This window comes from Uloborus diversus, chromosome 10 (assembly GCF_026930045.1).
Source record: "Uloborus diversus isolate 005 chromosome 10, Udiv.v.3.1, whole genome shotgun sequence".
Classification (NCBI taxonomy): domain Eukaryota; kingdom Metazoa; phylum Arthropoda; class Arachnida; order Araneae; family Uloboridae; genus Uloborus; species Uloborus diversus.
This window is the reverse complement of record NC_072740.1, coordinates 85,170,897-85,195,245: the sequence shown is the minus strand read 5'-3', so window position 1 is coordinate 85,195,245 and position 24,349 is coordinate 85,170,897. Positions and strand designations below refer to the sequence as shown.

General features: G+C 31.5%; 1 protein-coding gene across 2 annotated transcripts in view; it reads left to right on the top strand.

The window, feature by feature from the left end:
• The window catches only part of LOC129231823 (solute carrier organic anion transporter family member 74D-like), a 264,635-nt gene that overhangs the window by 153,745 nt on the left and 86,541 nt on the right, over positions 1 to 24,349 (top strand). For both annotated transcript variants that reach the window (XM_054866204.1, XM_054866203.1), the window contains exon 4: positions 7,823 to 8,785. In XM_054866204.1, coding sequence (XP_054722179.1) covers positions 7,831 to 8,785 — 955 coding nt within the window. In that variant the 5' untranslated portion in view covers positions 7,823 to 7,830. The remainder of the gene's footprint in view (positions 1 to 7,822; positions 8,786 to 24,349) is intronic.

Sequence of the window (24,349 nt, the reverse complement as noted above, 5' to 3'; positions counted from 1 at the left end):
AAATTCGGAGTTTTATCCGCAAAATTGAAAATTATCCCCCTTTCAAAAATTTTAAATTCACCCCTGCTGCTCTAGTACACCAAAATTAATAATCTGAAATTACATTAGTCAAATACACTCTCAATGAATGACCTTCACGTATAATTTAATGTTAAAATTAAGAACTAACCTTATATATTCTCACACAGATGACAAACTTTTCTCTCAAAAAATTCCCCCCCCCCCCCAAAAAAAAAAGGTCAGGGAGTCACTTCTGCGGTAGTACACTAAAGCACCAAAATTAATAATATGAAATAACATTATTCAAATAAACTTTCAATGAGTGACCTTCACGTATAATTTAATATTAAACTTAAAAACTAACCCTCCTCACCTAGTTGAGAAACTTTCCTCTCTCTGAAAATCCCAAGAGCGAGCGCCATAAATTTTAATTAATCATTTTGTTGCTTAACAAACTTTCCGCGCTTCCGCTGCTCTCACTTCGCTCAAAAACACACCATAATCTTCCGTGATTAGGTTTTGCTTTTTGAGTAAAGATTTTTCTTCTAAAAAGAGAGGGTGCAGTGAATCGATTGTGATTTTTAAGAGCTTTTCTGGAACGTCATGTAGTTGTGCCAATCGATCGCGCTGTTTCCGTCAGTGGGACGCCGACCAACGGTCAATGAACTTTGGGTCAAGTTATCGGGATTACACAAATTTTTACTAAATATTATTATCGCTTACAGAAGAACTAAACCCTTCGGCATGCGCTGATTTCATTTCTTCCTTTATTTGCATGATGTTTGTGAGAATCAACCAAATTACGACAAGCGTTGCTGAAGCGATTTCTTGTGCTAAAAAAAAAAAGACAAGTTTGCGTCAGTGTGACTCAAGGGATACACAAATACTTGAAATTTGTCTTTAATTAACTACTTAGATGTTTTTTTTCTAAACGTTCGATGGTTAATTCTTCAACAGTATAAACACGGAACCGATTATTTGTTTTAAAAACTTAAGTTACCTGGCTTTGAAAATTAAAAGGTGCTTCAATGTGATTGAGGCGATACACATCTGCTCTTCAGTTAGCAACTAATAGTCAAATAACTTCAGTTATTAATAATTTTTATCAAAATGTTTGATGATTAGTTAATCAACAGTGTTGGGAAAAAAAAACGATAAGCGTTGCTTATGCATTTGTTGCGCTGAAAAAAAAAGCAAGTTTGCATAACTGTAACTGAAACAATACACAAATACTTGAAATTGCTACTTAATTACTTACACTTTTTTTTGTCTTCGAATATTCGATAATTAATTAATTAACAATAAAAGCCAGGATTGATTATTTATTTTAAAAAGTGAAGATCTATTCACCTGACTAAGAAAATTAAAAGTTGTTTCATTGTGATTGAGATGATACACATCTGTTCTAAGCAACTTAAGCACTCTTAGCAACTTAGTTAGTTAGCAAATTAATAATTTCCATCAAATAGTTTGATGATTGAATAAACAATAAAAAACGATGGTCGATTATCTTTCTGTAAACGTAGAGAAAATTATTTCAATATGCTGTGTTATGCACCATGCAATTTTCTGGTAGCTATTACCATCTTCCAATTAAGCAGCAATTTTACATAGCTAATTTTATTCTAGTTTCTTAAGCAAAGCAATAAATCCAAAAGATTTTATGTACGTCATTAATGAAGAAACCATGTGTGCATTTTTAGGTTTTTGTACAAAAATCTTTGTCACATGCAACTTCTGGGGCATTTTATCCAATAAAAGTTGCGCTTAATAACTGTTGGCAGGTCATCTTTTTTTGGATTCATTGTTATATATTATAGTTTATGTCGTGCATTATTTCATGTTTCATAAAAAGGATTCGGTATTTTTCGATGCATCTATAAAACAGTTTTGCGTTTTGTCTGTTCTTAAGAGGAAAGCAAGTGGTAATTTATACTTTAATTGTCATAGAGTCGTAAGTCACACATAAAACTTGTCTTGTATTTAACAAAGTAAGAGTGTTACATTGTCTTACATTTAATGTTTCATAAAAGAGATTCTGTTTTTTTCAATTCATCTATAAAACTTTGTTGTGCTTTTGTCAGTTCTTAACAACAAATCAAAGGATAATGTTTACCTTAATTCAATTGTCATAAAGTAGTCAGTCACATATCAAACGTAAGTTGTATTTGCTAAGAAAGAACAATGTTTTCTTTCTTTGAAGGTTTAAAAACGAAATTTTGTATTTTTTCAATACTTGCATAAAATATATTTAACTTTGATTGATTTTGAAAAAGAATGCGTTACAGTATTTCCTTTTAAACTTACATGTCTCTTAGGGAGCAGCCAAATTAAGACTGTCTAAATTATCGCCATTACCTCATTAGTCATTGAAGTCTAAACTGCATTATATCCGTTTGCTACATATTTATTAAACATGAGAGATGGTCATTAATTATCCGTATATAGATAAACGGAATGTTTGATTCACTATTTAATGCAATAAATATATTGTGTTCATTGCTAAAGTTCAAACCATTACTTTATCGACCGTGTTTTGGGAGATCTTTAGTAACTTAAGAGTACAAATGTGCTTATGTATATGCCTTTTTCAATAGATTTACTTCCAAATTTTTAGGTAACAGTGATGTCGTCTTGTATAACCGATTTTTATTTTCTGTGTTAAATGTTTAAAAGTATTATCATTTAAAACAATTTTTTATTGTGCAAAAAAATATTTTTCTAGCAAAAAAGGCGAAATTAAAAATTGAAACTGAATTCAAAATTTTGCTATTCGAATTTTTCATTTCCATCTCAAAAGACATTATTTCAACTTATCAACTTCGCTTTAATGTCTTTTGGGATGGAAGTGAAAACTTCGTCTAGAAAAATTTTGAATTTAGTTTTAATTTTCGATTTCGCCTTGTCTAGAGGTCAGAGAAATCTGACTGTGGATGGAGAGATTCTGGATTCGAATCCCGCGGCTCGGGCATGGATGTACTTTTTGTCTGCTGTCTTTTCCCTTTTTTTGAGTGAATGTGTTGTGCTGTGAATGGTTGCCTACCTTATAAGCGGGTCCTTATGGCATGTGTGTACTGTGGAAGTTGGATTTTACTTCAAATTACGGTACAGTTGGAAGTGAAGGAGGGCATCATAAAGTTGACAACAACAAGAGCAACAACATTAACTTCGCTTAAAATGTATTTCCCCCCGGCTAGAATTAGTTATGCTTGTGTTTAATATTAACTTACAACTTGATTTTGTTATTACATGAGATATAAACCGTTTTCTTACCAGTGCGCCGTTAATATTGTTGCCAATAACCTTTTTAAATCTCGTGTGCTTTTTACAATTTTATAATTTATATCATATCTTGATAGAGTATGTGCATTTTCACTGTTTATTGCCTTGTTTCTGCTATAAGTCGATGCGTTGTTAAACTGTTTTAAATGATAAATTTATCGCGTAACGCAACATCAAAAATTCAATCAGGAACAGTGGTGCAGGAAATGGATCTTTCATTTTATAACGTAGTACCAATCGATTTTTTTTTTTTTTTTTTTTGATTCCCGATTATGTGTGACTACATTTTTACGAAAATGTCATTAAACCGGCTTACTTTTTTTATAAATGAAATAAAAAAACAGCATATTTCTGCATGTGCTTGCCTGAAGTTTTGCAAGATAAGACATGAGATTTTTCTTCACGCGAAGAAACTTTTTGTGATTAATTGCTGTGAATGCATAAGCACGCTAACCATTGTCTTTAAATTAAATTCATGCATGTCCATAAGTAGCAAAATTTGATAAATTCATCAGTGTCCACGTGCCTTTTTTTAATTAAAGTGGAATTTTTGTCAGTGTTGTTCCACGTTGTCAATTGCAGTTGAGCAACTATTTGATGTTATTGTAAATATAATAAAAGCTAAATAGTTATAATACAACAAAGTGAATTACTCTTGCATGGAAAACAGATTACACTGTATAATTAAGGATGAAAACAGCACAAACATATAGAGCAAATTTTCAAAAAAAACTTACTAAAAACTTATTAAAAATTGTTAAACTACTCTAAACACATGCAATTTTCGAAAAATCTTTAGTTAATTTAACACGGCTATTCAGTAACAAACACCATCAAGAAATTTAGTCTACATCGAGGAACTGAATAGTTTTGATAACTGATGTTTATATTTCAGAGTTGGAGTACGAAAAGCTGTTTCTTATCAGTATTATGATGGATTAGACACTTAAGTCTTTCAAACTTCTTGAATTATCGCCGTATCATGTAGCCAATCAAATAAATAGCTTCAGTGGTTATCAAAGGTTACTGTGTTACACATTATTTTAAAAGAGAAGGGGTTTATGATCTTTTACGTATTGTGTTAACTAGAAAGCTTTTTGAAACCTTTAAGAGCATATTGCAGTGTATTCTGAAACTGAAAGCGGGTTTCACTGCGTGTTTTAATAAATTGCAAGGAAAAAATAATAATTCCGAGACTTTAGTGACATTGCCTTGCATGTTTTTTTTTTTTTTTGCGCTGTTATTTGAGCACAAGATTTTGATGTGCATCGTGTATTTAAAAATGTTTGCAAAATAAAATTTTGAAATTGCAGCTATAAAAATATTTTTCGCAGTTGGGTCATTCCACGGAAAACGGTCATTTTGTCCCGCATGTGAAGCCTCATATTTTTCATTAAAAATAATTTAAAATATTAATGAAAAAAAATTTGTTTGCTTAACAAATTACGAACTGTGTAATTTTTTCGCAAAACATTTCATCACATTACTCTTTACAGTTATTACTTTTTAATGAAATATCTGAACCCTCACGTGCGGTACAAATGGTTGACTTTTTCGTGGACTTGCCCAGTTTTTATTCTGCATATAGGGAAGAGTGGCCCTAAGCGGGTAGGTCTTCGTATGCCCCCCCCCCATGATGTGTAAGCGACGATGTATAAGTATGTCGTGTTTACATGAACACCCCCGAGTTTTATCAATTCTAGCGAAGCAGCAGTGAAGCGACATGGCGCGACCAGGCTTAAAATAAAAAATGATACATTTCTAAAAAAAAAAATGAAGTTTTGTAACTTATGATTAGTCGAAGATGAGTTTATTTTTTTTATTGTCAATAATATTACGTTATTCTGACACCATCCACCTACAAACTACGATAGTCATTTCGTTTTTCTTTTTTTAAATTTAAGCTTATGATTATTGAAATAAAAAACGTGCCTTTCGGCAAAGCGGGTATAGGATTTATCATATATTTATTTATAATTTCCTGACTCGTATGCTGACTTAGATTTTCAAATTCAATAGAATAAGTATAACTTTAAAAAGTTATTTTTTAGGATGGCAATTAGTCTGTTAATTTAATCAGTTATTTCTTAATGTTTTATAAATAAATGTGCTGACTTTAAATTGGATAAGTATAACTGTTTTACATTTTCTTATATAATGGCTGGTAGGTAGTCAACTATTTCAATCATTTATAGCTTCATGTTTGGCTGGCAAATGTACCAAAACACTATTAGTTACGCTTACCCGCTTCGGGCTCCCTGGTAGGGCAAAGCGAGTTTTTCAAATGTTTATAAAAATTGATAATAAATAAATATTAGGTTTGAAATGATACAAAAATCACTTTTTTTTTGAAGTTCAAGATCTCTGCTAGGAAATAAAACCGAAATTATTACGATAAAAGTCCACAAACTACAATTTTCGAGCGTTCCTAAAAAACCTACGCGCTTTGGGCCACCCTCCCCTATATACAAGATAATTTTATTTATTTTATGTCGTTAATATGTAAAACTAATAATGTGTGCTATTTAGAAACATTTTAATGTCTGACTCTCAGCGCTGCTTTATTTTAACATAGACCATATTTTCTCTTTTCATATTTTTACATATTTTAAATTTCTAGTAGGCAAAATGTTCTGAGTGACAACAATATATTCAGATATTAATGACTAAAAATGACTTTGATCAGACGTATAGCTAGGATATTTTTCCACGGAGAACAATCACTCCTTGATATTTTTAGAGGAGGGAGGATTCAATTTGAAGGAGTGAAATATTCGAAAACAGCGGACAACATCATTGCGATCCATTCTGGAAAAAAAATACCGTTTTGAGCAATATTATATTTAACTATATTTATGTAAGTTCTATTAAATACAACCATGGTTATATAGTTAGCAATGTTATATAAGCATATATCGTCGCCTCAGAGCTACATTAAGATATCTTAGTGTTATTTCAGGGATTAGATATCTTACTGTTGCTCTGAGGCGACGATATGTGCGAAATAACATCGCAAAACTTATCTTTTCTAAAAAATAAAATTTATATTTTGTTTTATAGCAGACTGCAGATTTATAAACTTACCTTAAATTTTAATTTTATTTTTATGTGAAAATGTACGTCTAATGATGCTCCACGGTTAATGTTCAGAGGAAAAACTCTTTTAACCTCTATTAAAAATTTAAAAAAAATTTTTATAACTTTATGACAACGTTAAACAGCAATTTTAGCGTATTGTTTTGTAATTCGTTGTAATCTATATTAAAATAAAAGTTAATGCATGAAGGGATAAAGTTCATCCCGATACTAACAACATATAGTAGTAATTTTGAACAAATAACCTTAAATTATAATGATATATGGAGCTAATTAGTTCCCCAAGTTTGTATAGAATACGTTTTTCGATATTTGTCTTTATTAGTTGTTCTGTTCACTATATCTAACTCAGCATACGAGCCAAGGAATTATAAATAAATGTATGATAAAACCTATACCCGCTTTGCCCGACCCGCTTTGCCCAAAGGCACGTTTTTTATTTCAATAATCATAACCTTAAATTTAAAAAAGAAACAAACGAAATGACTATCGTAGTTTGTAGGTGGATGGTGTCATAACAACGTAATATTATTGACACTCAAATAAATAAATAAATAAATAAATAAATAAATAAACTCATCTTCGATTGATCATAAAAAACTTAATTTTTTTAAAGAAATGTATCTTTTTTTTTTTTTAATTTTAAGCCTGGTCGCTGGGATTGATAAAAACTCGGGGGTTTTCATGTAGTTACGACATACTTATACAGCGCCGCTTACACATCATGGGGGGGAGACATGCGAAAGCCTACCCGCTTTGGGCCACCCTCCCGTATATGCAGATTTTTTAAATATTTTAGTTAATATTTTTGCTCCATTAAGATATTAACTATTAACATAATAGCGTTAAAATAAATTGTAGATTAGGAGAGCAAAGGTTCTAACGTAAATGAAACATATCTGATTTGTTAAGAAACAATAGTTTAAACTTTTGAAAAAAATATGTATTGAGCCACACACATATTCCTCGAAAAAGTAGTCCCTTTGTTCCGCACGTGGCTTTTCATGTATTTAATTAAAAAAGAAATTATTTTAAAAAGAAATGACGAAATCTTTTGCTTAAGGAATCATACAGTAGTTTCTTAAGCTATAACATTTTTATCGTTATATCATTATCCCTTTAGCTTTTATTTTTAATGAAATATGTGAGGCGGTACGTGCGGGACAAAATTAACGTTTTCCGTGCAATGGCCTTTAAACAAAGTTTTAGTATTCCTAGTGAATTTAGCATAGAATTTTACCAAACGTAGAAACATAAATCTTTTATTTTTCTTACAACGCTTTTATTTAAATTGACGTATTTAATATTTTTAATAGTATTCTGATTTGTACATTTCACTTCAGCAGTTAATACTCTCACATTCATAAGTTTACATTTAATGCAGTAAAGTATCCTGTTTAACAATTGAAATGTTACACCAACATATATTTCTTCTCCTTTCCAGAAGTCAAAATGGTCGAGTCGTGGATTTCCGGTGGTTCGGAAATATCGGAACAAGATGAAGTACGTGTTCCACTTGCTGCCACACCTATTAGTGAAACAAATGGCAACGGTTGCCATGCAAATGGACATCATCCCAAACCTGTGGCGAATGGTCATACTGATAGTGAAATCAGAGTAGTGAGATTTGCCGAACCAGAAATGTTAGAAACCTTAGATTGTGGCATGTTTTCCTTCAGACCAAACTGGTTGCAACCACTTGCCAACAAAAAAGCCTTCCTGGTTGTATTCTGCCTGACCAGTGTGCTTCAAGGAATGTACTATACCTATTTTGTGAGTGTCCTAACTACCATAGAGAAACTGTTCCAGATTCAGAGCAAGACTACAGGGATTATCATGTCAGCTACTGAAATTGGACAGATCGGAGGAGCTTTATTGTTAACTTATTATGGAGGCCAAGGCCATCGTCCTAAATGGATTTCTTTCGGCATGCTTATATTTGCTGGAGCATCCATTCTATGTTCCACGCCCCATTTTATCTTTGGTACAGGAGAGGATTATTCACATAAATACTCGCAAACTGGACCTATCAATGCTTCTGCTTATAAATTGCGTGAATTGAATGCAAGATTGTGCCACGACTTGAGACCGTTCAAAAATGTCTCAAGAAGCGAACTTTCCAAGTCTCCCAGAGACATACCTTCCAGCATTGATTCATTCTTTTCGGAAAATACTACGAATGATGGAGAGGTATCTGTTTCTAAGACACATTTCTACAAAGGTCGCCTTGCTTCACGATGTGACTCTCCAGATAACACTGCTTACCAGAACAAAGTTACTCATGCTGTCTTAGCTGTATTTTTTGTAAGTCTCTTCTTTATTGGCATTGGAGCAACAGCTGTTTATACACTTGGCATACCTTATATTGATGATAATGTCGCAACACGAGAATCTCCTCTTTATTTTGGTGAGTAAATTTTCAATGATTCATTCCATTTTTCTTTTGCTATACTTTTTAAATTAAACTGCATCTAAGTATTTTTTAAAGCATGAGCTTCTTTTCTACCTTTAAATTTTCAAGCAATTGTAACTGCCTAAAATTTAATCAAGCGAGCAAGGAATGTATTACAGATAGTGTGAATGAACCTGCATTCATTTGTGCACAAGAGCTAAAATAAAACGGGTTTAACAAAATTATTCTTCATAACGTCTGAGGTTTCAATTAAAGATTTTTACCATTAAATACAATCCTAGACACTAGATTAACAACAGGAAGCCAGATTTGGTACTTTGCTGAACGTTGCTTAATACATGTGTGGTACAAAATCAATTAACTTTTTTAAACACTCAAACTTACTCAGTACTTCTTATTGGAAAAAAATTATACATATATATCTGAGCATAATTTAATTCAAATAAAAAATGTGGAAAAAGAAGTGTGAAGGTAAAATATTAGGAATTGAAAATAGTTGTTCTATTCTTAATTGCATTATTTTTAAATTTTATTTTAAATCTTCAAAACCCAGACTCAAAACAGCTAACATAATCTCCTAAACTAATTACTTTGCTCCATAAATATAAATAGAAACGACCACGAGCTTAAATAAATTAATAAAAACAACGCTCCCTCAGCGATTCAGACGAAAAATGTTTACCTCGAGCAACCTAAAAGAACTTCAAGCACAAAAGATACGTTTTGAACCAAGTCTAGGAAGCAATTAAAATAATCATTTAAAAAAAAGATAATCCGGTAATAACAGTCAGTCACTTGGAATATTGGAGTAATAATGCAAGATCGCGTCTCTTGGGAGACAAGAAATAAAAGCAATTTGCGGAGGGCAGTGGGAATTATGAAACCGTCTACAAATTGAGTTCTTGAAAGAAGGAATAGTGTAAGTCAAAAACACTAAAGTTATAATAACTTGCTCTTCAGGAAAAGTAGCTCAGAATGAATAAATATAATCTTCTTGTCGAAAATATGCTGTGAAAATGAATTTTTGAACTCAGAATCAGTGTAAGTCAAAATATTTAAAAAATTGACAATCCGCTTTTCAGGAAAAATAGTGCAGAAAAAAATTCCAGCATCAATTCTTTCGACAAAGATAATAATTTCTGTCGTTTCACTATTTGTTAAAATAACACAATTTCGGAACATGTTATACCCATAGATTCAGTTTAAAAACAAATATCATCAAAAGGTTTTATATTTTTACGAAGTAAATAAATATGTTGGAAATCCAATTTTTCTCTTTGTCTTAAATTATTTTGTTTAGTAAAATTACCTTTTTAATACGCTTTTAATAATTCTAAGTAAAACGAGATAGTATAAAAGTAATATAAATGTAGTTTTTAAGGTTTTTAAAAATTTATTTAATGACAATTGCTCAAATTTGTTTATTATTACATTTTAATCTTAGCGACCAATTTTTTTTTTATGGAATCGTTAAACTATCGATAACAATCGTCTTCACATCATGTAAATCATTCTCAGCATGTAAAAAAGAGACAATTATACTCAGTAGCGCAGCTAGGGAGGAGCGGAGGGGGCGGTTCGCACCGGGCGGCACTTTTCGGGGGACGGCAATTTCACACTTTTGATCTTTTTTTGGAGTCATAAAAAAGGTTTTCAATTCTAAGGTTGTGGTACGAATATGATAATAAAATTACTCAAATACAAAACATGTGTTGTTTTTGTGGACATCTCAGCATTATACTGTTTTTTTTCCTCTTCCTTCGTCTGAAGGTACAGACTGAGGGCGGTGTCACATTTTTGGGGAAGAACCTTGCTATCTCTTAACGTCACCAAACAGCCCAAAAGTGCAGTTTTTAAGCCTTGAGTCTCGAAACATTTCCAAAGGATAACGCCCAGGCTCGTCTTATCCCTTTACATCTCATCCTTCGGCCTAATATTGAGATTTTAAAATTTCAATACCAACAAATTCCAGAGGGTGGTCAAGCCCTGACCCTTCCTTTAACGTGGTTAAAGACAGTCTAATATGTGTATTAAGGACATCAACTTCGAACTTTAAAATCCCCATCGCATCCAATATCTCCAAAAATAGCTTAACGTTGGTGTTTTTTAAACTTAAATTTCAGAAAAATTCTAAGGTAGGGACCCCAAATGTGCACGAACCTAACTTTATCACAGTTGTCTCCAAATTTCGTTTTTAGAAATTTCTAAGGGAAGACCGCAAAGCCATCCTTTTTCAGTGATGAAGAGCTTAAAATGAGCAACAGTTATACAAAAAAGATTTCGGGTGGGAAACCCACCGCCGAACTCTCTTTCATGACGTTGTCCGTCAAACAACGGCTGAAGTCCCGTTTTAGGACGTCATTTTCAAAAACTTTCCAAAGGAGACGGGAAAACAACGACGGATCCAGAAATGTTTCAAGGTGGGGGCGGTTTTTTTTTTGACTCACACCTTACTACGTATCTGATTTATACATGCTTGGGAGAGAGAGGAGACCACCACAGCATTTTTATCTGAAGCAAAATAAAGTAAAAAAAAAATAGTGAAGGAGGTCCCTGAACATATTCCTTTCTTTTTCGTTTGAAAGAGGTATTCCAAAATTGCGTTTTTGGAACTTCAATTTCGTATAATTTCTTTGGGATGTTTTGAAACCCTCACCTCCTAGCATCATCGAAGGTAGTATAAAATTGAATTTTATAGACTTCGGTTTCGAAAAATTACGAGAGGAAAGTCACCGAACCAATTTTTTTCCCCTAGAACAACCTGAGATGTCTACAATCGCGTTTTTAAGACTAAATTTTGCTACGTGGCAGGAGAAGTCCCCCCCCCCAATTATCGCCAAAGATAGTCTAAAACTGCCTTTTTGAAACTTCAATGGCGGAAAGCTTCCGGGAGGAAGATTCAAACCTCCTCCCTTTCCTTAATGTCATTAAAAACAACTTACACTATCGTTTCAGGACTTCAATTCGGAAAAATTGCCGGTGCAAGGTCCCTCAAGGGAGAGGCGATCGCCCCCCCCCGCCCCTCCCTTGCATCCGTCCCTGCAGGAAAACCATATGACTTCCCATCATTTTTGTAGAAATTATGCCGTCAAGTATTGCGTTTTTGAAAATTCGGCGTCGGAAAATTTTTTGAGAGCTCGTGTACGTTCCCTATTCTCTTTAACGTCATCACAGATAGACTAAAATTGATTTCAAGTTTGAAAATATTTCGGAAAGAAAATCTAGTCTTTGTTGGAGTTGGGGGAGGCCCTTACGCCACTATATACAGCCTACATTTACGTGCTTTTCAGTTTAGTTGAAAAGCTTTCCTGACAGCGCCGCTGAACCTTCCACAATATCTTCACGTATCCAAAGATAGCCTAAAATGACTTTTTTAAGACTTAAATTTCGGAAAATTTCTTTGCGAACTCCCAATCCCCCTAACGTCACCAAAGAAAGCATAAAACGGATTTTAATTTTGAAAAAAAAAGAAAGAAAGAAAAAGAAAAAATCTGGAGGGAGCTCAAAGCTTCTTTTCTGTAAACCATTACCAAAAATTGCCTAAAATTCCGAATTTGGACTTAAATTTTGGAATTTTTTCGGTGGAGCTCGAATTCCTTTTTTTCCCTTTCTGCAAGAAAAATAAGAAGGATTTTTTTTCCTTCATTAAAATCTTATTAAAACACTTTTAACTCTTTCATGTATTAACTATTTCCCAACAAATGGAAGGCAAGTTAAGGAACCGCCTCGGGCGGCAGAAAGCGTAGCTACGCCACTGATTATACTATGAGCACCTTTTCGAATTCAGTGATGTTTTATGGACAGGGAAAAAATTAAAGCCGTAATATGTTTGAATCGTAACAAATTATTGTTGTCAATGAGTAGACTAACCAGAGACTGTTCAAAACCTCTAATTAAAACTGATGATGTGTTACCATGGTTTAATTACATCCAATGAAACTTTAATCAGTTGATAAGTGAGAAGCCGTTATTACTTTCCCCTTCGTTACTGATTTTGAAGCTAATTTCTTAACAGAAATTTATCTCTCTCTCACTTGTGTCACCATTCACACAGCTGATTCCATTTTTGTTTTAGTTTCTCAAAAATAAATTTTGGATTGCAAAAAATGTGTCTAGCTTATTTTTCATGATAACAAAGTTATCATGAACCATTGTTCATTAAATCATTAATAACGTTCATCAATAACTAATTTTCCTGGTAACAAAGTCCCTCGTTTTGTCTTTGAAAAAAATAATCTTTGAAGGAAAGAAAAATACTTAATTAAAATCAATCACAATTTTTATTGTTTTGACAACATTGCGAATAAGCACTCATAAATCAAGTTGAAATGTTTTTTTGAGTTCCGTCAGTTATGCTTATATAGTTCAGAATTCGCTCGCAAGTGATTCAAAAAACCGTATTTCAAAACTATAGGCAGTAATGATTTATTCCTCACATCCTTTTTTTTTTTGCAAGGAATTGTCATCCAAAAAGCATTTATCTGCGGCATTTTCTTCAACATAACAATGTATTGTTTTGCGTTCACTTTTCCCCTTGGACGGCTTCAACACGCTGACCTCTTGAACTACATTATAAGATTGCGTGATGAGAAATATGTTCGCAGACGATTTCGAAAACGAAAATACAAATCATTTCCTTTCGAACTGTTTATCGAACGACACAATTATGTTTTTCCAACTTGATTTGTTCTTCGTTAGTCTTACTGATGCAACGGAATCAGAAACTGACAAGAAAATTTGCTAGAAGAAAATGTTTGTCCATGACACTCAAACTTTTCGAATTGCTAAGTATTTCTTCCGTCACTATGTTTCAAAATAAATATCCATAAATTTATTATATATTTGTATTATTTTAACAAAATACTATTTATTGAACTTTCTCATCATTATCATTTATCTTAACAAAGGTTTGTTATGTATTTTTTATCATTGTAACAAGACTACTTTTATCATGAACTTTTTTGCTATAACAGAATTATATTCATTAAACGTTTTTCATTATTACAACAAGGATATATTTATTACTTGTCATTATTACTACAAGTATTAATTAATTCATTTACATTCCTTCATTTTATTCATTCATTCACTTTTTTCTTATTTATTCACTCTTTTACACACTCATTTGTCTTCCTTCATACATTAATTAATGTAATTATTTGTTTATTGTTTCTTTATCTTTTCATTTATTCATTAACATTTAATTTATCAATTCATTTGATTAAAAATATTTTTTTTTATAATTGAATAGAAAATATTTCGTATTTCGTTAAAAAAAGTGTTTCATTTTTTACTTTGCTCGATGAAAAAAAAAAAAGAAAAATTTCAACTTTTCTTTTAAAGCGTTAATTTACTGCTTAAAACAATAAATAATGCTTCATTGCAAGTTTTATAAAAAAATAATAAATATCCTTTCTTTTTGTACTGTAATTTCCAAAATAAATTTCCAATTTGTTCTCTTAGAAAAAGCTCAGTAATCTTAGCTCCACTTTTTCCCTCATTCCTCTATATTTCATTACCATAGTAAGGCTATCTTTGATAAAGTTTTCAAACATCAAGCGTAACTTTAAATGTACTTCCTATTATTGAATATTATATTCCATCAATGTTTGATATTTATATCAAACAAGAGAGAGAGAAAATACTCAGGTTGACTGTAAATTTTCTCGTAGATGATATTTTTGTTTGCAATTAAAGGAATATTATATTTCAAATTTAGTATGAATGCATGAGTTATGAACTTGAGTTATTAATCATTTATCCCTATAAAATATTTTTAAATAACATTGCAAGAGAGAACCAACATACTGTATCAAGTTATTAAAAAAACATTATTTCCCAAACATTAAAAGGAGAGAAGAAACTAACAAACAAGTTTAGGCACTTTATTTATTTATTTATTTATTGATGACGGACTTGGCTAATATTATCTTAAGGCATGTGGTAAAGGTATGATACATTCAAATTTGAAGTCAAATAACAAGCACCACAATTGTTATACTTGTGTCTGCGTAAATTTGTTAATCAGTGTCCCCGTTTTCGAAAGAAAACAACCAATTTCAAAGAATTAATTTTCTTTTAAAGAAAAAATCTTAAAAGTTTTATATTTCAAATTCATGTTCCTTTTTCCCCATCACTCAAAAACATTTTTAAAGCACATTTCTGAGTTTTCTTTTTGTAAAATGTACGTTTCGATGATGAGTTTTAAATTATTTTCTCAGATAGCTTCAATTTAAGAGACTAATTTGGCATCTGATAGGTGAACATATTTTCCTGAATCAGAAAAATTACAACATTTTTTTTATGCATTACAATTATATTAGTGTTTTGAATAATTAATATTTCTACGTTAAAAAAAGCAAGTTTTTCTCTTCGACATACTGTCGTATAAATTCTTTGAAAAATTCCAGCGCCGTTCAAAAGAGTTTTTTATAATATATCCAGCATTTAGACCTTTCTTCGGTAAATATTAAGACATTATAAAAACTAGCGGTTCCCGCTAGTTTTTATAATGCTAATGTTGCCCGTGGTAGAAAATTTAAAAGTCATTTGATTCGCTTGTATATTTACAGGTAACTTCCGTTATGCGTTCAGTAGTATTGCTTTCAAGATCTCTAAATATTCAACTCAATTCAATTCATTTTATTTCAATAAGGTAATATTTTTTACAAAAATGCATCTCACAGATAAAATAAAAGAAAAGAAATTACAAACAGAAACATATTTCACCCTGTCTATTTGAAAATCCCTGATTGAGTAGGTGGGAGCAAAGGCTATAACAATAGCCTGACTAATGTTCGTTAGAATTTAAAATTAGTCATTTACGACTACCTATTGCTTCACCTCTATTTCTTTAAAAACTGTACACCTGTTGTACTATATTCATGTAAGCTTGTCACTGAATTTGATGCATCATTATCGGCTTAAAATGTTTCGGGCTATCTCTGCTATCTCTAAATTTCCGTCTTATGATCACCCTTCATGGAGTCACTTCTATCCCACTGCTTCCACGGTTTTGCTACTAATGAAAGTAGAAATGTTACCTTCATAGGGCCAAAATTAGTCTAACTTTTAAATTTGTGAATTTCAAAACCTTTTTTTTTTTTTTTTGTTTCTTGAGTTTCAATTTATTAGATTACAACAGTTCGGTTATAAGAAAATATAATTTTTGATATTAATGCATTCAATAATTAATAAATTTAGCACCAAACCGTAAACTTCATAAACTTCTAACGGAAGACAAAGTGAACAGTAGTTCCTGGAATTAACTTAAAGCTCAAAATTGTTTTATCATTTGAAAAGAAATATTAGCATTTTTGAAATTAAAAACTGATCAAATCAGATAATTAAAATCAAATAAACCGAGTAAACCAAATTAGCTGATACCACACAATTATAAATATATTGTTAGTGAATTTATCTCCATCTTTGAAATAATCAGCATTTTTTCCAGCAGGCATAAATTAATGTTATAACGTCCGTAGTGATATTTTCAAACCTAAAACTATTACATCCGCATCACTCTTATTGTGAAACACATAAAGCAAATGCTTTGATTACAAATTAAGGAGTGATTTCTTTCTGTTGATTAAAAAAAAAAAAAACTGAAAATACAAGAGTAGAATATTGCATAAAATCGGAAACCTTCCTCAATGAGCCCCTACCCCATCGTTAACCTAATTCTTTTCACGCAGAGAAGCGCTTTCTCAATGTAATTACGCTTTGTTACAAATCCATTAAACGTAACATGATCAACTTCTTTTGCAACAAGTCCATAAACAAACGTTTAGCCTTCACCTTTCCCCCGCAGTTTAAACACAATGAGAGAGTAAATCCATCACGATTAACAACAAAAGTTTGGTTCTTCCTCCAGAAGAATGGAGGCAGACAATCAAGTTTCAATTTAAGTTTCCAAAATATTTTCATATTTTGTGTTGCCAAATACATTTTTGATTTTTTTTTCTGCGGGATGAAATTATTTCCTGCAACAGTAGAAGAAAAATTATTTTCACTAGAAACATTTGATAACTTTGTAACTTATTAAACTGGCTCATTTATTCAAGAAATGGCCGGTAATTAGCTTTTAAAATGAAGTCACGTTTTCACCGAAGAAACTTTTGAAGGTTTTGTTACGTGAAGGAACTGTTTAACTATTCGCAAACTATTAGAAGAACTATTTTTTTTTTTTTAAACAGCGTCTCATTACCTCTTTCTCGTTTGCATTACTGAGTTTTAGTGAGATAAGAATTTAAATGAAAACTTAGAAAATTACTTTATCGATCATTTGGCAAAAAGTTCAAAACTAGTTTTTTTTTTTTTTTTTTAAAGCATAGAGCCAGGATTTTTCTTAAATTTTAAAGCCGTGACCTATTTGCCATGGCGATTGTGAAGTACTGAAAACTAGCCCGGAAAATGATGTCATTTCAGTCATTCTACGGGGTTTAGAGAAAAAATTCGGGCTCTTATTTCGCGAAAGCTGTTCGCTTTTAGATGATTATTTGAGGTCTTATGATCTTATTTTGCATCAGAGACATTTAAAAAATAAAAACGTGCCCGACCATCAAATCGTGCAGCTCATTTCTGAACCCGTTAGCGAAATTAAGTGGCATAAAGAAATAATGCTAATAATGACTTAAAAGGTACTAATATTAATAGCAAGCAAACTGGGCAGTAAACATAAAATAGTTTGCCCCCTCCCCCCCTCCCCAAAAAAAAGATGAAAGAAAGAAAAATATCATTCCCGACAGTAAAGTAGTCTGTTGAAACTTTCTTTGCACAATGGAAAATTTTAAATTGATAATTTTCCCATACGCTAAGGTGAAAGTACTCTTGCATTTGGTTTTCTTATTCATAGCTATTTGATGCAATAAAATTAAATAATGTGCTTATACTAAAATTCTTGCTATATTTTTGATAACCTGGTTGAAAAAACTTTAAGTATTTATTAGTTTTTAAAATCATGAAAGTTTCCTTTTCGGTTGCCTGCGATAATAATAAATGTTTTTAAATTAAAAAAAATAGAATGCAATAAAATTAAAAATTCTTTAATCCACAAAGCATTTTTATCAAGTCTATTTAGAACAAATTGCCAGCTCGAAGAGTTTCCGAGCACTAGTACGAAAAATAAAATTCCTTGAATCTGTAATATTATTTAAAACAAATTACATAACTTTCCTCTTGAAAGTAAAGAGATATCGTAAAGCAGATACTTATCAGACCCTTATTCTGTGTTCATTCTGTAATGAAACGATTCTGAAATGACGTCATTCTCAAGTTAATGGTAGAAAATCTATCAGAAATTGCTAGTAAATACGACTATAGCAAGTATTCAGGCACCTTTCGTCCAACCAATTTTTTTATAATATCTATGAGCTGACGATATTTAGTTTATAAAATTAATAATATTGAATCCTTATTAATAGTAAATAAGGCCCAGACAAAATGCCATTGAAGATGAATTATAAAATTAAGCGCCTGTTTAAATTAAAAATGATAAAATTTATTATTTATGCAACGTACATGTATTATAAAATGTATTTTTCACGCAACAATAAAACAAATATAGTATGGAATATTTAGCATTTAATCAAACAAAATTATCACATAATTATGAAGAAGCAATATTCCTATTTTTTTTTGGCAAATGACAAAAATGATAGGCTAATGACATAAAGATGTCTGCCAATGATTATAAAGTACAAACTTATCACATAACCATAAAGAATATTGTTTTACTTGAGAATAAATTCATTATGAGAGCAACGTACATGAATTTTAAAATGTATTGTGCACGCAGCAATAAATCAAATATAGTATGAAATATTCAGCATTTAATCAAACAAAACTATCACATAATCATTAAGAAACAATTCAACTTTTTTCGCAAATGATAATAACGATAGACTAATTACATAATCATAAAATCTATCTAGGATTATAAAGTAGAAACTTACCACATAATAATAAAGAAGCATTGTTCCTAATATAGTTTTACTTGCGAATAAAGCTTTTATTTAAACCTTAAATATTTGAACAGGAAACTTTGAGCTTTAATTATTAGTAAAATCTGTTGAATATGTTAAAGTATCTCTTCTGAGGAGTCGGAGCAGAATATTAAAACATACAATAAAAATCAGCATGAAAAATTCATCTTAATAAGTTTCGAGAAAAGCTTGAACATTCAACATTAGTTGGAAGCTCATATTTGACTCTTGGTAAAGTTACTATTTTTCGTCGAGATATGAGAAACATTATTTCATCATTCGCTTAAAATCGAAAAATATAGCTGCGACTCATCGAATAGCAACAAACAATGTTTTTTATTACTAAATGCTAGTCACTAACACAATTTAGTGCCTGTCACAGTACCGCTAAGCTCTAATGCCCGCAACAAATTAAATAACCCTAGTAGGGCACACCCCCTTTGCGGTATTTAGTTGATAAATAAGCAATGTGCATTTAACCTTCACCTTCTCCGTCGCAAATGAATATCAAATAAATGTAGCAAACAAATAACGATTACCATTTCCGAGTCGTTTCGGTAGAAAAAAACAGGAAGATTGCAGGCAACGCCATTAAATACCATTTAAGCATGAAGATATATTTCATGAGTTTTTTTTTTTTTTTTTTTGCATGTGTGTGTATGGGTTAACTCCCGCCATTTTTGGACGGACCAATTACCGATATCTCGAAACGATGCAGCAAGCCTCCTTCCCCCTCTTCTACAGATAGCGCGGGAATATTATTATTGCTACTTACAAGGTCAAGGGCAGGGTTTTAATTTGTCACTGACATTGCCACAGCGCAAACTTGGGCATAAAAAAAACTCGATAAAAGCCTAAAAACAGAAAAGCAAAGATAAGCAGTCTTTTCGGGGGAAAATGCTTTTTTAGATATTTTGACTGATATTTTAACGTCTTGAGATAACATTCATAGCGATTGGTCTAGTTTGAAGAACTTATGTAGTTCGTCCGTGCTACCTTAAATATTTTGTACGAAAATGGAGAAGTTATGACCCTTAGGGTCAGATGAACCATCATCGAAATCAAATCTGGTTGTACAAAGAAGACAGTGTTTAAGCATTCTCTAATTGGCTTGCTGTGTATAGCTGCTCACATATCTAGAACACTGGAAAAAAATGAATTTTTTATTTTAGTCCGTTGTTTTCAAGTTTCAGGAAACATTCTTTGACGTAAATATTTTCTCTTTCTCCATTTTTCTTTTTCTTTCTTTCTTTCTTTTTTTTTGTACTCATAGCAAAAACAAAAACTTTGATTGACTCTATATACCATTTTCCCTTCCCCCAACCCTGGTAAAACTGCGGATTGCATATGGGCACTTCTTAGGGTGGATCACTTTTAGCATCAGCGCCCCCCCCCCCTGTTAAGGTTGCCTTTTTGGCTACCTATGACACCCTTATGGAGTCGATTTTTCTCCGTTGAGTGCCACATGGTACCAAAATGGACCCTTTAAGGGGGTCCCGCTGGTGAGCGTTTCATCGTAAAATGAGCCATATGAACCTGCAGTTATAACAGTGTACGGGAAAAATTAGAAAATATAGTCCTGTTCACATTACAATTTTAGGCTTAAAACAGGCTACGCAAAACCAGTCTTGATATTTCTTATAGAAAAACGTCGTATTCAATTTAGTGCTTACTTTTCGTGCCAAACTACACATAGCTGGACTTCACAGTAAACAGTTTCTTGAGAATCAAACTAAAACACAGTTGTATTAGACTGAATCTTTGATGTGAAAGCTAAAGCTATTCGAAGCTTTTGTGGGCAAAATTTTCCTTTGAAATGGCTCCTCTGTTCCCTCTTGGACTGGCTTTCAGCCGTTGCGCAAATTGAAAACCACACTTTAATATACTCCTTGTTCGTTGATAGTTGTTTTTGAAAGATAACACGTTAAGTTAAAGGTGCAGCACAAAATAATATCAATAATGGAACACTAGTAATAAAAGATTCCTTTCTTCGAACAAAACACAGCTGTTCAAAAGCTCTTGTGTTAACAATGCTACTTCAGTCATTGAACTGATGCAGTTCCTTTCTTTCTTATGACGTTGGAGTTTCATAGCGATCTAATGATTATACCTTTTATCCAGGTAGTGTTGGTTTAACAGGATCAAATGATTTCTTTCTCTTTCATAATTTCTAAGTAGCTAAATTGAGAAATTTCCTCGAAGTGTCTAGTATTCCGTAGTTTTGGAAACGTACTCTGATGCGAGTATAAAACATTTCAATAGATAAAACTATAATTTGAATATTACGGGCTTGCATTATGATGACTTTATGCAAAAGCAGATTCTAGATGTAGATGTAATAGTAAAAATAATGTAATTTTTTGTACTTAGTTCGTCCGAATCTGAAATACAGAACTTATTTTAAAAAACCTCTCAATTTTTATTAATTTACTCTTGTCAATAACATCTCTAATACTTGGAAAGTTTCAATGGTGCGTACTAAAAGGTTAGTACCTACTACTAGTACCCACTACGAATCAGCAGTATGAGATAAATTGGACTTCCAACCTTGCGGTGCTCAGAACTGATCGAAAACCAGTCCTTTGTTTCTTAAATCGAGTAGTACTACTACTAGAGCTCGTTTTTCCAAATGGTAAAAATTACTACCACTTTAACGTTGCATTCATATTTTCTGACAAGTGTATGTTCAGTAACGTCACTTTTGTCGTTGTAAAAAGTCACCATAAAGATGATCATTTAAGTCTTTTAATGCTAGAGTGTGATACAATGTTTTGCGAAAAGTTGCTTCACTGAGAAATGAGATTTAACTAGTTTATAATGTTCACAAATGCACATAATCCGAAAACTTAATACCTTTTAGTCTTGCAGAGATAGTTAGTTCTATTGTAATGAATACACATGAATACATGCAAAACGAAGGGAAAACCTTTTCGCAGAAAAGAGGGGGGGGGGGGAGGTGTCACGAAAGCACTGCCTTTTATGTTCTCATGTCGCTGGAGCAATAATTGATTTTATTACACTGAAAGCGATTCCGACGATTTTGAACGGGAAGTTTTAATCTCATGTGGGTAGATCTGTCGCCATGAAAAATGAAAGTTATGACTGGCAACCGTAAACATATTATGATGACGATGAGATGGACGAAACACTGTAATAAAATGAATTTGTGTCGTTAAGATATTTATTCATGAATAGAGACTTTAAAAATAGAAATGGCAAATTTCGGCTTTTAAAACGGTGATAAATTTAATAAAAGTTAAAATTATTATTAATCATTAACATTTTGGGTTTTTAATATGCTCGTTATTTGGTAAGTAAATTACGTCTTTCGGTTTTTGCAGTAAAATTGAACGGGTAGTAGGAAAAGTTTTTAGTTAACTCTCCCTTCAAAAAGAAAAAAAAGAAAGAACATATTATTGAGAGATTGAAAATAAATAAAAGCAGAAAAGAAATTTTCACTTCTAGTAAAGACTTTTATTTTTACAAAATTTATATTTAAGAATTTTTTTAAACATTGTCCGACTGCAAATAATACCGTGTCCCAATATTGTTTTACGAATTAATGCAATTGGATCAAAATAATAATAATAATAAAAGCGTGAAATGTCTTGTTCAGGACAGCCTATTCCATGGTTCATTTTTATTTTCCTTATCTTCTTTTCTTTTCCGTTTTTTTTAAATTTTATTTTAATTATTTACTTTTTTCCGACTTGAAGAAGAAGTGTCTTCGAGAAAATTTGAATCCTAATATAAATCGAAATGTATCACATAGGTTTGCTTCAAACAAACTTTAACTGAAATTGCTTTGTGACAATTTGAAAGAGTTGTTAAATTTGACGTATAAAAAGCAGATTTTGAACGGTTGATTTTTTTTTTTTTTTTTAAATCTTTGGACCTGCAAGATGAATTTTACCTAAAGAAGTCATTAAAACTAAAACCTTTTTAGCATGAAAAAAAAAATAGAAAACGTGACTGAGATTTTAATATTATCCATTAGAATCTCACAATCACGTTTTCTATTATTATTAGATATAATTTGGCTTTTCCGACTCAAAAATTTAAATAAATGTGCCCTTTAATTTAACACTGATGAAAGGCAAGTGATTTATGATCGAAATTTAAAAGAATTTATTTCCTTTACGGAATAAATAGCTCTAAAGGTGTTAGTTTTTTATTTAAATGATTATTTAGAAGCACTTTTTAAGTTTTAAATTTAAACTAATTGTTATAATATTAATAAATTAGTAAGTTTAACAATTTCATTACTATATACAGTGGCTCCCAAAAGTCTTCGTACACCTACGACTTTCAACGAAATACGCCCCAATCAATTGGTTAGAATTAATATTTCGGAATAGGTATTTAATTATAAGATCTATGATCAATTTTTAACAAAACTACATGAAAAGTTTTTGAAAAATATTGAAACTTAATTTTTTTAAAATCAAAAATCAAAAAGTGCCGGAAATTTTATCTCACAAAAGTCTTCGTACACTTTATAAAATGTCTATATATTACTGAATAATCTAACTTTTTATTAAGTTATTAATTAGTAGAATACCATACTGTATTCATAACACCTTTTAAACGTCTGGGAATAGATTTCATTCTTTTTCTTTCTTTTTTTTTTGCGTAATTTCTGAGTAAGTGTTCTACCACACTTCGAGTCTTACTGTTTCTAGCTCTATTTTCGTAATCTAGCCTCCAGATATCTCTAAATACGTTATATTAAGTTGAAATCTGGAGATTTAGGAGGTATTTTCTAAATTTTAGGACAATTTTCGTGGCACTAGATGCAAATGTTGAAAACCGAGTGCTTCTTATCGTTGTCTTGATAAAAAACAAAGTTGTTTCCAATAACCAAATTTTTGGCTAAGAGTTCAAAATTGGTTTTTAAAATATTTAAAGGAACAGCATGATTCATTATTTCATCAAAAAATTACAAACTACCAAGTCCTGATACTGATATGCACCCTCGCACTAGAACACCTCCACCGTCCTTATTAACTGATCCAACTAAGTTCTTAAGATTAAGTTCTTAATTTTTTTTTCTACTTACAGTTATACAACAATGTAACCAAAAATGTTAAATTAATTTTTATCTGTAAGTAAGACGTGATTCTAAAACGTTTTTAGCTTATTTATAATTGATTTTGCGACGAAAAGCATAAGCTTTCTGTTTTTCGCACGACCAAGAAAATTTCTGCGGGAAGAGGTCCCATTTAATCCAGCTAATCAGAGAACTTGGCGAACAATTTTAGGTGAAAATTAAGTGTAATATGTTTCATTTAACTCTGCAGAAACGTTTACAGCACTCAAATGTGTATTTTTCATAATTTTTTTAACTTTAAATCTCCGATCACGTTTTGTCAACTTTGCCGGTTGCCCTTTTCTTACCTTGTTTTCGGTCCGATTCCTTTCTTTAAAGCATTTTATCAAGCACTTTACTATACAAACAAATAAATTAACTAATTTAGAGACATTTCAAATCAATTTACCACTACTGTGGGGAAAAAATTCAAATGTTTAATGGTGTTCGCGGTTTTTTACGGATACCAGCCATTTTACACTAATA